The sequence below is a fragment of the Akebia trifoliata genome, chromosome 12 (genome assembly GCF_017979445.1).
Source record: "Akebia trifoliata isolate Shusen 1 chromosome 12, ASM1797944v1, whole genome shotgun sequence".
NCBI classification, from domain to species: Eukaryota; Viridiplantae; Streptophyta; class Magnoliopsida; order Ranunculales; family Lardizabalaceae; genus Akebia; species Akebia trifoliata.
The window spans coordinates 10,630,268-10,644,887 of NC_141386.1; the positions used below are offsets into that span (position 1 = coordinate 10,630,268).

A 14,620-nucleotide genomic window follows, 5' to 3' on the forward strand; every position below is an offset into this window, starting at 1 on the left:
ACTTAGGACGATAATCAGCATTCTCACCTGCATTTTCGTTGTTTCCAATAACCTTGCTATCATCGCTTTAGCCTCGGTTACTTCATTCGTCACAGGTTGTGGGTCCTTTGAGTTACTCACAGTTACTCATAGAGACTTCTTAGGATGTTTGTACTTCTTTCATTTGGCCACCTATGTGTACAGAAAACCAAATATTATTATCTTATTTATAAAAAGAAAAATGAATGATTTTTTATTAGGTCTGGTCAATTATTAAGGATGGCACCCAAAAGGAAAATTTAATTAAGTAAATTTAAAAAACATGGTTCGTCAGTGCGGAGCTGGATCGTTTGAGAAAAAAAATTATATCAGCCCGAAGTTGGCATCAACACAGAGTTGGTATATATATATTTAAAAGAATTATATTAGTACTGTAGATACCCTAATTTGCACGAACCCGTTAGGAGAATCCAAATTTTCTCGAATTGATTCTGATTTAGAACTTAAGCTTTTCGATGAACCCGCAATTCCACTTGGCATTATTTTCATGCATATATGCATACATGCATCATGTCATATAGTTTGCATGCTCAACCTTGTCCCTAATCCAATCTAATTCCATACCACTTCCCTAATCCAATCTAATTCCATACCACGTCCCTAATCTAATCTAAATCCATACCTTACCCACCTTCCTAATCATGGACCAACCCAATTTCGTATCCATTATCCATTAACCAACCTATATAGTCATAATACCCATAGTCCATAGCCCAAGTCCATCGCCTAAGCCCAATACCAAGTCCATCGCCTAAGCCTAATACCAAGTTCATTCTAAGCTCATTCTCTCATACCCCCTCAAAATGTAACATATGTTGATCTCTTATAAGCCCTCAATACCCAATGCATTATCTAATTGGAGAGTCAACTCTTTCTTGTGAAAATTCAAGATTACCCTTCCCAAAAGGGTTAGTCAAACCAAAAAGGTTCTTAGGTTTTTGGTAATAATTTATAAAGGTGAGAGAACTACCAATCATACCCTCAAAAGATGGGAATCTTCAAGTACATACATGGAGTTCTCCCATTAGTCTATTTCAAAAATATACTTCCACCTTACTTTATGAGTTATTTACAAATGAATCAAGGTCTACCTTTCACCTACCACTTCACCTTTACACATGTCATTCTCCTACTCACCCTCCCAAAAGTATTTTTGTTCTCCTATTGGTCTATTTCAAAAATATACTTCCACCCTTGCTTTATGTGTTATTTACAAATGAACCAAGATCTACTTTTTACCTACCACTCCACATTTACACATGTCACTTCCTTATTCACCCTCCCAAAAGTATTTTTGTTCTCTCATTTCTATTTACCAAAAAATCAAAGATCAAAGAATCCTTTTAGGATTTCTTCACAAATGACATCTTTACCCTCATACAAATGAAAAATCCAAAAAGAAATAACCTAAACTTTATGTTTTTTTTTATTTATTTTTAGGGTTGGATCACTTTATCCCCAAAAACCCTCCAAAACTCTATAAATACCCTCATTTTCTATGAACAACTCATACTCTCAAGCTCCCATCTCTCAACCTAAAACTCTACTAAAATTCCTACTCATTCTCTCATCTTCTAAACTTCAACTCAACCCTCAACCATCTCACTTAACTCTAAAGTCTACTTTTCAAGGTTCAAGTTCATCAAGGGACAAGATGGGGTTTAACATGTAGTCTATTTATTTCAAAGTTTGCATTCTCTTCTTTTAACCCTCTCATTTTCTTTTATTTTTTAGAAATTCCTTAGGATGTAATGCATACCCTCTCCCATCCCCGGTAGATTGGACTAAGGTTCAATTGAAAGGATGGGGGTTGAAATCCTTTTTACCCTAATTTCATGCATCATATTGTACACAATGCACACACCCACCTATGTATGGCAATGATAAAGAAATGTGTCACCCTCTTGATGGGGTGAAACACTAAGTTTCTAGTCATGCATACATGTATCAAGGTTGTGGCTTCAAATGAACTCCATCATGGAGTCTCTCTAAGAGCTCAAACCTATATTCAATTTCATAAATTTAATGTGACTACATGGGTCATTCTCTTCCATAGAATGCTCCTAATGTCACTTTGAAATAAAAAATCCTTTGAAAATGGGACATTTCACTCCAATGCACACACCACTCTTAGCATGTATTTTCATGCATTTTATTATCTATTATCTTAAATTTTTACAAAATAAAATGGCCAAGCAAGGTAACCACCTTTGGTGGAGAGGATGGGGTGCCTAACATTTTCCCCATCCTCTAATCGGACCTCCTTATTTAGATTTTAGGTAGACCTTGCCCTGTCCAACAAATGAGAGTCACTACAATGCCATGGGAAAAATGATTTTTAAAAATCGATTCGGGTGCCCATTCACACCCATTTCTAAAAAAGAATGGTGGCGACTCCAAACAATGTAGCATTGAGATTTATGGCGAACATTTCATGTCTACAAGGACGGAGCTGGCATCAACATGGAGTTCGTAAAATATTTTGAAAAAGAATTACATTAGCACGGAGTCGGCATCAATACAGAGTCGATATAATTAAAAAATGATTACGTCAGCATGAAATTGGCATCAGCAAAAAGTTGGCATCAACACGGAGTTGGTATAGTTTGAAAATAATTATATCAACATAAAGCTAGGATCAATACGGGGATGGCATAGTTAAAAAAATGATTACATCAGCACAGAGCTAACATCAATACGGAATTGGCATAATTAAAAAATGATTACATCAGCACAGAGTTAGCATTAGCATAAAATTGGCATCAACGCGGAGTTGATAAAAATTAGAAAAAAAGAATTATATCAGCACGGAGCTGGCATCAACACGAAACTAGCATAATTAACAAAATGATTACATCAACACGGAACTGGCATAATTAAAAAAATGATTACATCAACATAGAGCTAGTATCAACACGGAGTTGGCATGATTAAAAAATGATTATATCAGCACGGAGCTGGCATCAGCATGGAGTCGATAAAACATTTTGAAAAAGGGGATTACATCAATATGGAGCTGGCTTTGACACGAAGTTTATAAAATATTTAAAAAAAGAATTACATCAACATAGAACTAACATCGACGCAGAGTTGGTATCATTTAAAAAATAATTACATCAGCACAGAACTGGCATCAACATGAAGTTGGTCAAACATTTTGTAAAAGTAGATTACTGAAAAAAGTCGAGTTGGAAAAATATCTCTTTTCTTTATCTTTTTTAGCCCCCAATCCAATTTTTTAAAACCAAGATCGGTTAATCAGATCCCCAAGAAAAGGTGGAACATAACAGCGTTTTTAAATCAACTCATTTCCTTAAATAAACGTAGTTTTTCCCCTTATATCAACAGGGCAAGATCATTCTTAAGCATCGACTTTGATCATGAATTGCAATTGGTGTTTTAAAATTCTTCTTTTTTTTGAAAAAAATCTAATTTGTTGAAAAAATAAATAGATTCATTTGAATTGATCGCCTGATTGTTGATCTTGATGAATTGCATATGAATCATGGTTCGAAATGGATATGGGTCATGGATAAGGGTCGTTGACCATTTTGAAGTGGATATGGGTCATGGACCCATATTCGAAGTGGATATGGGTCATGGACCCATTTTAAATGCATATGGGTCGTAGACCTATTTGGAAATGGATATGTTGTATATCCGTCTTGAAATAGGTATGGGTCATGGAGTCATTTAGAAGTGAATATGGGTTGTAGACCCATTTCGAAGTAGGTATAGGTTGTAGACCCATTTGGAAGTGGATATGGGTCAGAGACCCATTTAAAGTGGATATTGGTAGTAGACCTATTTAAAGTTTATATGAGCTGGGGACCCATTTGAAGCGAATATGGGTCGTGGACCAATATTTGAAATGGATACTTGGTGAGGGATGATATTGGATTTGATTATGATTGAGATCAATAGTATGCCACGTTGGGCGAGATCTACTTTAATTGATAGAGTGCAGGTGAGTTCCATTTTGATCAAACAAAAAGTGGCGAGGTGTAGGCCTTAAGCTTAACAATAAAAGTAGTTTATTTGATCATTTTTAAACCTTAAAACTCAAAAAAAAAAGTCCAAAAGAAAAGTTGTTAGAACTGATGTAAAGGACAAAATGAAAAAAAAAACAAATTTTTTTTAGGGTCCGTTTTTCATGAACAGACCATAGTGTTTTTGTATAGGTCAATACTTTGAACAAGGACCAGAACCTTAATTTTCATAAAAAAAATTTCTTTTTTTGGCACTGGTCCGTGCTTAAAGCAAGGATTGAATAATTTTTCTTAAGTCCGTGCATGAACCACAGACCAGAAGCTTTTATCACAAGCCAAACTTCTTCCTACTCCCTATTTTGGCCCCTATTTTTCTTGATTTTGAGACACATAGCCATTAGTTTTTGGCTTGGGCAACAAAAAAATCTTTTTTTATGATGTAAAACATAAAGGAAAAGCAACTTCGCCCTTTACCTAGGGGGACATACAACGAAACATAAAAGAGAAAGTCACCTAAAATCTATACAAGTTACCTTCGTGCACTAAAAATAAAATTGTAACAAATAAACATGGGATGGATACACAATTAATTTTGAAAACCTTAGTGTCCTTTGTATATTAAAAATAAAATTATAACATACAAATATGGGATGGATACATAATTAATTTTGAAAACCTTAGTGTCCTTTATCTATTAAAAATAAAATTGTAACATACAAACATGGGATGCATGCAGGTTTATAGGTGTTTTTTAGATACCCATTCTTCAAACTTCAATGTACACCACAGTATCCATGTCTTAGGTTGGTGAATGGGGTGGACGTTCTCCTCCCCACACCCAAAATAACGATCTCAGGGGCTTCAGAGTATCGACATCCGGGACTAGAATTTTAACAAGGAAGGGGGTGGTTTGTGCATTAGGATATTAAATGCGCGTGCACGTGCATTTTATGTTTTTTTGAAAAGTGTATCCATCCTTACATCCTTTGTTCCAAAATAAAAATTGAAAAACAAAAACATAAGTAAGTAAATATTACATCCATTCTCACATGAAACTTGAAAAAAAAAAACCAACAGACGTTAGTAGATAAACTAGAAAACAAACAAATGGAAACATACATTTTGTTTTGAAAAATGACAGAATAAAAAAAAAGGTTGGACCCGCTAGTATACAACCTACTGGAGCCACCAAGCTGTGGACACGACATTCTTCATTTTTGAATATCTCTCCCACCATTCTTTTTTGGTAAAAGGGTGTGAATGGTCACCCGGGTTATATTGGCATTAAGTGACTCTCGTACAAATATGACTCATTTGGTCCAACATTTGAACTAGGTAAGGGGGTCCATATTTGGAAGTAGGGAAAGTGTTAAGCACCCTATTCCCTCTACCATTGGTGGTAACCTCGGATTCGGTCCTTTTGAAAATAAAACAAAAAAGAGTTGGAAAGATCCGATATATGCCCTCGAATTTGAGGGATTTTGATGTTGGTTCAAACCATTGGGGGCACCCTTATTGAAAATGGGACCCTTCAATTACTCAAACCATTTCTGGTGTGTGCATAGGTGTAGAGAAGGGAAGAAGTGAATAGAAAAGTGGAGATAAGAAAAGGGGGGTGATCTTTGTCCAAACTCACCTTGTTCTTGTTGACCTTTGTAGCTACGTGGTTTTCGTCGTTATGACGGCCACAACTACTAAATATTGGAGTCGCCACCATTCAAGTTGGAAGTGGGTGTGAATGGTCACCCGTGAGGCATTTTTCAAGGAATGACATTTCGGCATCTTTAGTGACTCACGATGGATAAAGGGATGGTCAAACCTTGAGATTTGGGTAAGCAACTCGATTAGAGAAAAGGGAAGGTGTTAGGCACCCTTTTCTCCCCGCCACGTGGCGGTAACCTCTACACAACTCGGCTACTTTGATTTTTAAAAGAAAGTGAAAATTGTACCACGTGGGTGCATTTGTTTCCTAAGTAGGGATTTAATTTTGGCTTGATCATAGGGTCATTTCATTAATGGAAATGACCCTCATGAACCTTAGCCTTTGGGTCCAATCATAAAAAGGGGTAAAATAAAATAGAAGAAGGGGGTATTAGAAGAGGGAAGAGTAGAAGGTTAGAGAGAGAGAAAGGGGGGGGGAGGTTAAGACCCACCTTGTAGCTTCAAGGTTCTCCTTTCTTTTCTTCCCTTCCTTCTTCTTCTATGCTTCTTAAGCCCTTAGTGTAATATGAGAATGGAATTTCCTTTTTAGAAGATAGTATTAGAGAATGATAGAGAGGAGTAGAGAAAAATCTTTTTCTTGTGAGACTTGGTGTAACCATTTTTGGGATGAGAGGAGAGGTATTTATAGGTGTTTGGAGGGGGTTTGGGGGTATAATGGGGTTAAAATGTGAGAGAAGGGGTAATGACATAGGATTGAGGAGTGAAAGGTGTGAAATTTGAGGTGAAATAGAGGGTAAATATGTAATGAGTGAGAATGGGTGAGGTGTAAATCCAAATGGGTTGGATCCTACCCAAATCCATTTGGGTAGAGTGTTTGATGGGTTGACATGAGTGATGGTTGGTGGTGGAGTGGGGGTGTAAGGGGGTGGTTTAGAGAATGAGTGTTAGGTTGGTTGATGAGGTGAGGTGTGTAGATTAAGGAGAATGGGTTGTGTAAGAGGTTGTTAAGTTGGTTTTTGGGAGGAGAAAGGAGATGATGCCATGTGGCAATCATGATGAGGGGGTGAGGTGATGAGATTGGTTGATTGGTTGATGGGGGTTGTTTGATTAGAGAGAGAGAAATGGGTTAGTTGATTGATGATGATGGAAGTATGGGTTGAGTTGATTTTATTGGAGTGTTTTAAGGAAGATGATGGGTAGAGGTATGGGTGATGATGTGGGTGGTTGATGATGTTAGATAATGGTGATGGGTAAGGTATGGGTGAAGGTGTAGTTGGTTGTTGATGTTAGAGGATGGGGGTAGGTTAGGTTAGGGTAGGGTATGGGTTGAGGTGATTTTGGAGAGAAGTGAGATAGGTTAGATGAGTTGTTTAAAGCATGGTGATGGGAGTGGGTGATTGGATGAGGGAGGTGAAGGATGGTGATGACAAGTGTCATCTTTTGATGTTGAGGGGTTGGTATGGGTTGGATAGTGAATTGGGTATGGATAGTGGTTTATGGGCTTTTAATGTATTGGGCTTGGGTTTAGAAGGGTTGTGGGTTGTTTTGGATTGGACATCGGATTTGGAGATGGAACGGTGAAGGTTGGATGAAGGGGTAGGCATCCCAAGTCTCACATTTTATTATTTTGAATTTTTTTGTTTAAAATCATTGATTTAATAAAAAATGCCACGTGTTGGCGAATCGGGCTTTTGGGCCCGTTGGCCCCTTTTGTTGGGAAATCGGTATTTCGCATGAAGCGGGGTAGATGGGAGCGTGCCGAACCCTTTTGGTGAACCTACTAACCCATTGAGAGGTGTTAGTGGCTTGGGTTTTGGTGAAAATATCATTTTTGATGATTCGGGCCATTGAGCCCCGTGGGTCGAATTTATTGAAACATTATTGTTTTTGGGCCCTTTTAAGTGAGGGCCCGTTCAAATTGAGGTGTCTACAGCTGCCCTTCTTTGCAGGAATTGCATGCAAAGAATAGACCAAACCCCTATTTGTACGGGCCCGACGAAATTTTGCAAAACACGACTTCGAATTATCGGCTGAATTGATGACTTTTGCATAAAAATGGTTACTCAAGCACGGGGTCTGACAGAGTTACCTTATTGATTCTTTGGTCTCGATGGCGCGGAGCTCGTGTGAAACCTCGGATTTGATGAATACTTGGTGATTTTGAAATTTGGGTATTTCTCGGTCGTGTTTTGACAAATCGAAATTGAGTGCAACTCGAAAGGTTTTTTTTATTTTTTTTTTATTTTTTTTTATTTTTAATTTTTGATTGATTTTTTTTTTTTTTTCGATTTGATCCGTGCTTAAGGCACGGATGACGTTTGGAGTGATTTGACCCGTGTCTAAAACACGGATGGTATTATTTTTATCTCATCCGTGCCTGGGGAACGGATTCTATTAAGCTCTCCTTTTCCGTTCTAGTGGAACGGATGACGCATTCCTTGTCTCATCCGCAATGGTGAGACGGACCAGTAGGAATTTCAAACGGTTAAAGCCTGCGCGCCCCTCCATTTTCTTCTTCTTCGGTTTCTTTCGGTTTTTCTTTCTCTCAGGCGCCTTTTGACGATTCTCCTCTCACCTCTTCATTTTCTTATTAACTTCTCTTCTCTTCTCTTCATTTTTTCTTTATTTTCATTGTTCGGACCTTTTGCGAACTGGTTGTGAGCGTAAGTGGGAGTGTGTATCGCCTTTGAATGCTTGTGAGAGAATTTGGCGTGCGGGCGAGTTCGATTACGGTCTTGTGTCGAGGTAAGTCTTCGGTTAACCTCTCTCTTTTATCTTCCTTACCCACTTCATGCGTGAACAATGCCTCTGCTTTGTGTTTCCCCTTTGATTTTCGTTTTTGCCTTCTTTATATGTGCTATTTCCTTCCTTTTTATTTGCATGTGATATCAATTATTCTGTCGATCTTTTATGCTTTTTCATGAACGTATGGGTTACTGTTGGTGTTGGACGAGGAGTTTCCCAGGATGTTTGGGAACTTGATGGTGGTGTATGGAGACGGTTGTGGGTATGATTGGTGGCTTTTGATTCGTGAGGCAAACTGCCATGATGGGGTTTACGGAGAATGGTGATGGATGAAAATTTCCCAGGATGATGGGGCACAGTACTATTTTAGGTGGTAGGAGGGGTGGTTTATGTGGCTGTTAATAAGATATCGCGGTTTGGTACTGTTTTGATGAGAGTTTTGATGAGGCTGGACCATTTGGGCGACTTGGATTGGCAATCGATTCTTGGGTGGTCGTTGGGTTTGGTAGGTTCGGTTCATAGGGTGTATGGGTTTGTGTAGTTTGGAAGTGATGATGGTTGAGGGTGAATCATGTAGGGATGATGGTTGAGGGCGACTTATGTTGGGGTTTAGTAGGGTTGAAGTTGGGGCCATTTAAGGTGGTACATGGGGATCCGGGTGGCTTGTTTGAAGGATCGTTTAGTGAAGAAGTGATGGTATAGATGGGTAAGAGGGGCATTTCGGAAATTGCTTTTGGGCGGGAAGAGATGTAGTTTAAAGGTCATTTTGGGGTTGGTATAAGACTGGTTGGCTTTGATTAGGTTGACTGGGTTCAAACTGGTTTGATTTGGTTTGGGGTTAGACTGGGCTGAATTGACTTCGAGTTGACTGGGTCTGGATTGATTGCGTTAGCTTATGTTGACTAGGTTTTGGTAAGACTTTGAGTTGACTGGGATTGGATTGGTTTTGACTGGATTTGCGGGTTGACTTGATCTTGGGTTGACTGAATTTGGCTGAGTTGGTCATGTTTACTGAGTTGAGTAGGATTGGCTCGGTTTTGGGTGAGTTGGTCGAGTTGACTGGGTTTTAGGTTGAGTTGACCCAGGTTTGGCTTTGATTGGATGGGTTTGACTTAGATTTGACCTAGATGGGATGGGTTTAGTGGGTTAACTAGGTAGGACACTGATTGATTGAGTTTAAGCTGGTTTGACTCGACTTGGTTAGGTTTATCCTAGGCAGATTCATCGAGATACGCGACTTTTGCGTTGTTGATTGATCATATGGCGACTTGCAGATGGGTAGAGAGCGGAGGAGTCGAGTAGTGCGTCGGTTATCCGATGATGAGGAGGAGGAGGCGAGGCCCCGGACTCGGGCTCGCTTTGACTTGGGGTCCGGTGTGGCCACAGAGTATGGTTGGCCGAGATAGCCTTCGCGTAGGCCCGATTCAGCGTCGGTAGCTGGCTCTTCGTCTGGCAGCAGGGCAGATGAGGCCAGTTCTTCTCACAGTGGTCCAGTTGAGGATCTGCCGAGCGGTAGTGGTGGTAGAGGTCGACGCGGTGGCCGAGGTCGGGCGGATAGGGCCGTAGCTGCCGGTAGAGTTGGCAGAGAGGTTCCCAGGGTTGAGATCCCTGCAGAGGAGAATGAGAGAGTACCAGATACCTCTCTTCTCCGTGGATTAGGAAGGCATGTCTCCATGTTAGTTCGTTTGGACATTCCTACACCCTATCCTTCAGCCAACTTCAGGGGTAGGTGGAGTGCCTTTCTTTTTACTGCCGCCCTATTCTCGGATGACATTCGGACGCAGTTTGCCACTGTGGGCTTCGGCGCTTTCTTGCAGATACCGTCTTTTAAGGCGGATCGACCCTTGTTCTTGGCCATGGTGGAGAGGTGGTTTCCGACGACTCATTCATTCCATCTGCCAGAGGTGGAGATAGGCATCAGGCCTTCGGATTTTGTGGCGATTACAGGTATCGCGATGGATGGAGAGCCTCTGCCTTTGACTCTGCTATCTATCCAGGAGGTGGGAGAGCTGTTGGGCATTACTAGAGTACCCGCTTCTATGGTGGGGAAGCAGGGTAGGATTAGCACAGAGGTGTTGATGGGTCTACTGTTGATTGAGGGGGAGGAGGGAGCTCCACCTACCTATAGAGAGAGATCGGCCCGCTTCGGTGATCGTGATTTCGACATCATCTTTCGGATCTGCTTTCTCCTTCTCATTGGTAGCTGTTTCTTCTTAGAGGACGATTCTTCAGTTTCCACCACATTCCTCTCTGTCATGCATGATATCGATCACATTGGCGATTTTGATTGGAGTAGTCTCATTTATGGTACCATTCTGGCCGGCCTCGATCGAGTAGTGGCGGGCATTACTGTGCCCCGTGGAGCTGGCATCTCTACTCGATTCTTTTGGCATTTTATCGAGGTAAATTAGATCCTGATTTTATGTCTCTGTCTGATTCTCTTTCCACTTCCTATTTTCTCGTCTGACGCCTCATCCTTTCTTTTAGATATTCGTTCATGTCTACTTTCCCTTTTATCTGCCCACCCGTCGTCATCCTGACGAGGGTTACCTATTAGGGGCGTTTTGGGCCACCAGAGATGCTAGGGCCATTAGGAGCAGCCCCAGGAGTGCACGGGCCCACATTGACCGGTGTCGTCTTCGAGACGTGAGTACTTGAACTTTTCTCTTTCGTTTGGCCTTAAACTTTTCTGTCTTCTGACTATCTCTTTTGCAGATCTTCTCTGTTACTTTGCGAGACCTTCCCCGCACCTTTAGCGGGAGGCAGGAGGTGAGGAACGCCTATAGGCGTAACACCAGGCGACAGCGCTACCCCTACTTCATTGGTGAGCAGAGATATACATTTTATCTAGGGGAGCGTTTGTTCTTTCAGCATGACGGGAGTCTTCGCATCCCTGTCGCTCCACCTGAGCCTATCTCGGGTGCGATGACGGTGGATGAGTATCTTGCCCAGGCGCGGGGCGTAGATGCTGCTGGACTGGTGAGAGGGGGTGACTACCAGGTGTGGTTCCGAGAGGCCTCCATTGGGTGCATTATGCCTGCTGTCACTGCCCGGGCCGGGATCACTGAGATTGGAGGGGTCCTTCTACAGGAGCATGCTGTCACGGTATATATTCTATCATTGCCTTCCCTTTTTTTAGAATTTTCTGCTTTTTATCATTCTTCCTTGGTTGACTTTCTTGTTTTCAGGCTGATGATCTTCGTCGTCTTCGAGAGGGTTACGATGTGATTGAGGCCCAAGCGGCGAGGGCAGTGGAGATGGAGAACAAGTGGAGGGCCTCTAGGGCGGAGGTGGAGGAGCAGGCTGCTCGGTTGGAGGAGCAAGAGGCTCGTCTCGAGACTCAGGCGACCCGGATCCAGGAGTTGGAGCTGGAGATGGCCATGCGCGAGTCTCGTTTTCAGGCTGAGATGGTACGTCATTTCGCTTATTTTCTGTTTTGCAGATCATAACTCCTGGTATTAAATTTTGACTGGTTCTAACATACGATCTTTTCAGGACTACTATCGACGTCGAGATGGAGCGAGCACCTCTGCGCGGCCTCCGACACTGTAAGTTCCATATTTTGTCAATCCCGAGACACATGTTGAGTGTCGGATCGATTTACCATTGAAGACATATGAAGACTCCGTTAAAGCTGCTCAACCGTACATACCTCGACAAAAAGCTTCCATGTGTGTGCACAAAGCCTAAGAGGTAATGAGACTACCTAATACCATTTTCCAACACTTAGATGATTGATAGGTCGACCCGTTGTAACTAGGAAAACTCTTTCCTCGACCCGTTCGCTCATCGGACCTTTTGGGAATCGAATATGGACATAGAGGGGACATTAAAGATTTGACCACCCTAAAACCATTTTCTGTCCTTGGTGTTTTATAGGTGTTATTATATAGGTAAAATCTAGCACACCTTCAAACCGTTTCGACATCGGACTTCCCGAAAGCTCGTTTTGACCAAAAATGATAAAAAGGGTATTTTGGTCATTTTACCCATTTTTATCATGACCCACCCCTTGGTGGCAGGTTGGGGATATTCTAAATAGTAATATCTATCAGCTCCCCGAACAGCATACAAAACGGAGCTACCGTTTGGAAGTTATGGTCAAAACACTCTGTGGGGGCATTTTGGTAATTTACTGATGTGCCTCACTTGTGGCTGACGGTGCCACCGACAGTCCTGATGGTGCCACCGACAGCAAGCGCTCAAACGGTCATATTTATGACCGTTGAGCCACGAATTTGCTCTCTTCTCATATATAACAACTCCAACTCATTCATTTGGGTTGGTTGAAGCTTGAGAGAAGTAAACCCTCCATTTCTACATACTTTTAACCCTCTCTCTAGCCATGGAAGGGCTCAAACTTCATTGAAAATCCTTTTGACCCTTAGCCCTTCCTTTGGATCAATCCTAAAGAAGATTGCCTCTCCTCTCTCCACATTTTGAGAGTCTTCTCTACTTTCATGAGAGTCTAACTTAGGTGAACCCTTCAACATTCCTAGACTTCTCATTTGATCCCTCTCCGCCCATCAAACGTTACCTTGCACACACATTGGTACATTCATAGAGCAAAGAGCAAAAAAGAGATGATGGTAGGAGTAATTACAAGTAGCCGACGAACTCGAAAGCTTGATTGGAAGATCCAACCGTCGAGACGTACTTGTAAGCTCAAGGACTCCAAGAACTCAAGATCTCCATTGACAAATCTTATGAAGTTGAGTGAGTCTTTGACTTTGTTTTTAATTTTAAAAATATATGTATGTGGTTACTTGGTTCAGCCCTCAAAAACCAAGCTCTTGATTAGAATCGAGGATTCTTGACAAGAGTAGAGGTTTCTGAGTTTCCGAGGAACAAAACTCACAATTTCGAGAGAATGCGTTCTCTCGATCTTAAGGTTTTAGAATTTAGCCTATGTATAAAAATTCTATGTAAAAGGTTTGAGGTGAACCATAAACCCCTTTGATAGTGAACACCAAGTTCCTAGGTAGGAATCTTGTGAGTGGATGTAGGCACGTTGCCGAACCACTATAAAATGCTTGTCTCGTGTTTGTGAAAATGTTTCTATTAGTTTATACTTAGATGAATGTATGCTATGAATGAATACTATGCTAAGTATGTCATACGATGAATGTTTATATTCTAAGAAAATTTCAATTGCATTACAAACTAGAGACTTGCCATAAGAATGGATGTAAGCACATTGTCGATCCATTAGATGACGTATGTTTTGTTCATGTGTTTATAATTCCGCAATTTACACTTGAATGTTTTGAATGTCATGCGATGCCATAAAATGCCGAATAGGTAAATCGTATATGAATGTGTCATTAAATGACATGATTAAATGAATGATTAAATTTCAAGTGTATTTCATTAAATGCATCTTAGAGACATAAGTGCCAAATCGATGCTAGGTGAATGACTTAGAACACATAGTCAAATTATCAATCTAAGTTAAAATTGGATAAATCGAAAGAAATTTTAATTATCCTATTCACCCCCCCTCTAGGACTAGATATGGTACGAAGCACGTATTTTCAGACACCTCCTAGGGTAAGTACTTACATTTTATTCGTTCATTTCTCTACCCATGCAGCATATATCATTGTTGCTTAATATGCTTTGTTTATCTTATTTTCAGGCCTCCCCCTCTACTGGTCCCTCCGTTCCATGTGCTGATCTCGCGGGTACTACGGAGCAGGATGCTGCCTTGGACGCGGAGCTATTCTTCACGGATTCGGAGGGACGGTTGCGGATGCATGGCCTACCTTCTTCCGGGGTGTCTGGCTCGGGTGCAGTGGCTGGATCTTCTTCTGGAACTGTCCCAGAGACTCAGAGTGCTCGGGACGATGCTCTCCCCTCTGTCTGATTTTGTTTTTATGTAACTTGCAAAACATTAGATGTTTCTATATTAGACTTTCAGCTATTGTATGCAGACATTATACTTTGGTGTATATAAGTATTTACGCTCATTGTTCCTTGTATTTGTTACATTGTCATGACTATGTGTGTAATTCATTCGAACTTCTCGGGTGAGATATTGTTCATTGGGGCTTTTGAGTCCTCTCGAGTGTCGATGAATCTATTGGTGGGTAAAAGGGTGCGACGAGGGTCCCAAGGACCCTTCGAGTGTGCTCTTGAGTGGTGTGAGTCGTTTGGGACTCATGGCGAGTAATGTGGTCCTTCGA

At 41.1% G+C, this 14,620-nt stretch overlaps 1 protein-coding gene across 1 annotated transcript; it reads left to right on the plus strand.

The window, feature by feature from the left end:
• The first annotated feature begins 11,013 nt into the window (after positions 1 to 11,013).
• LOC147388881 (uncharacterized) lies at positions 11,014 to 14,301 on the plus strand. The gene is made up of 3 exons (XM_086419665.1): positions 11,014 to 11,540; positions 11,624 to 11,845; positions 14,074 to 14,301. The coding sequence occupies exons 1-3, from the start codon at positions 11,361 to 11,363 to the stop codon at positions 14,299 to 14,301; spliced, it is 630 nt and encodes a 209-aa protein (XP_086275791.1). The 5' UTR covers positions 11,014 to 11,360.
• Positions 14,302 to 14,620: the final 319 nt, after the last annotated feature.

What these genes read in the sequence shown, in the direction of transcription:
- LOC147388881 (XM_086419665.1), top strand. Translation starts at nt 11,361, where the DNA reads ATGACGGTGGATGAGTATCTTGCCCAGGCGCGGGGCGTAGATGCTGCT. An exon ending in TACAGGAGCATGCTGTCACG is followed by an intron (nt 11,541 to 11,623) that starts GTATATATTCTA and finishes TCTTGTTTTCAG; the next exon opens with GCTGATGATCTTCGTCGTCT. An exon ending in CTCGTTTTCAGGCTGAGATG is followed by an intron (nt 11,846 to 14,073) that starts GTACGTCATTTC and finishes TCTTATTTTCAG; the next exon opens with GCCTCCCCCTCTACTGGTCC.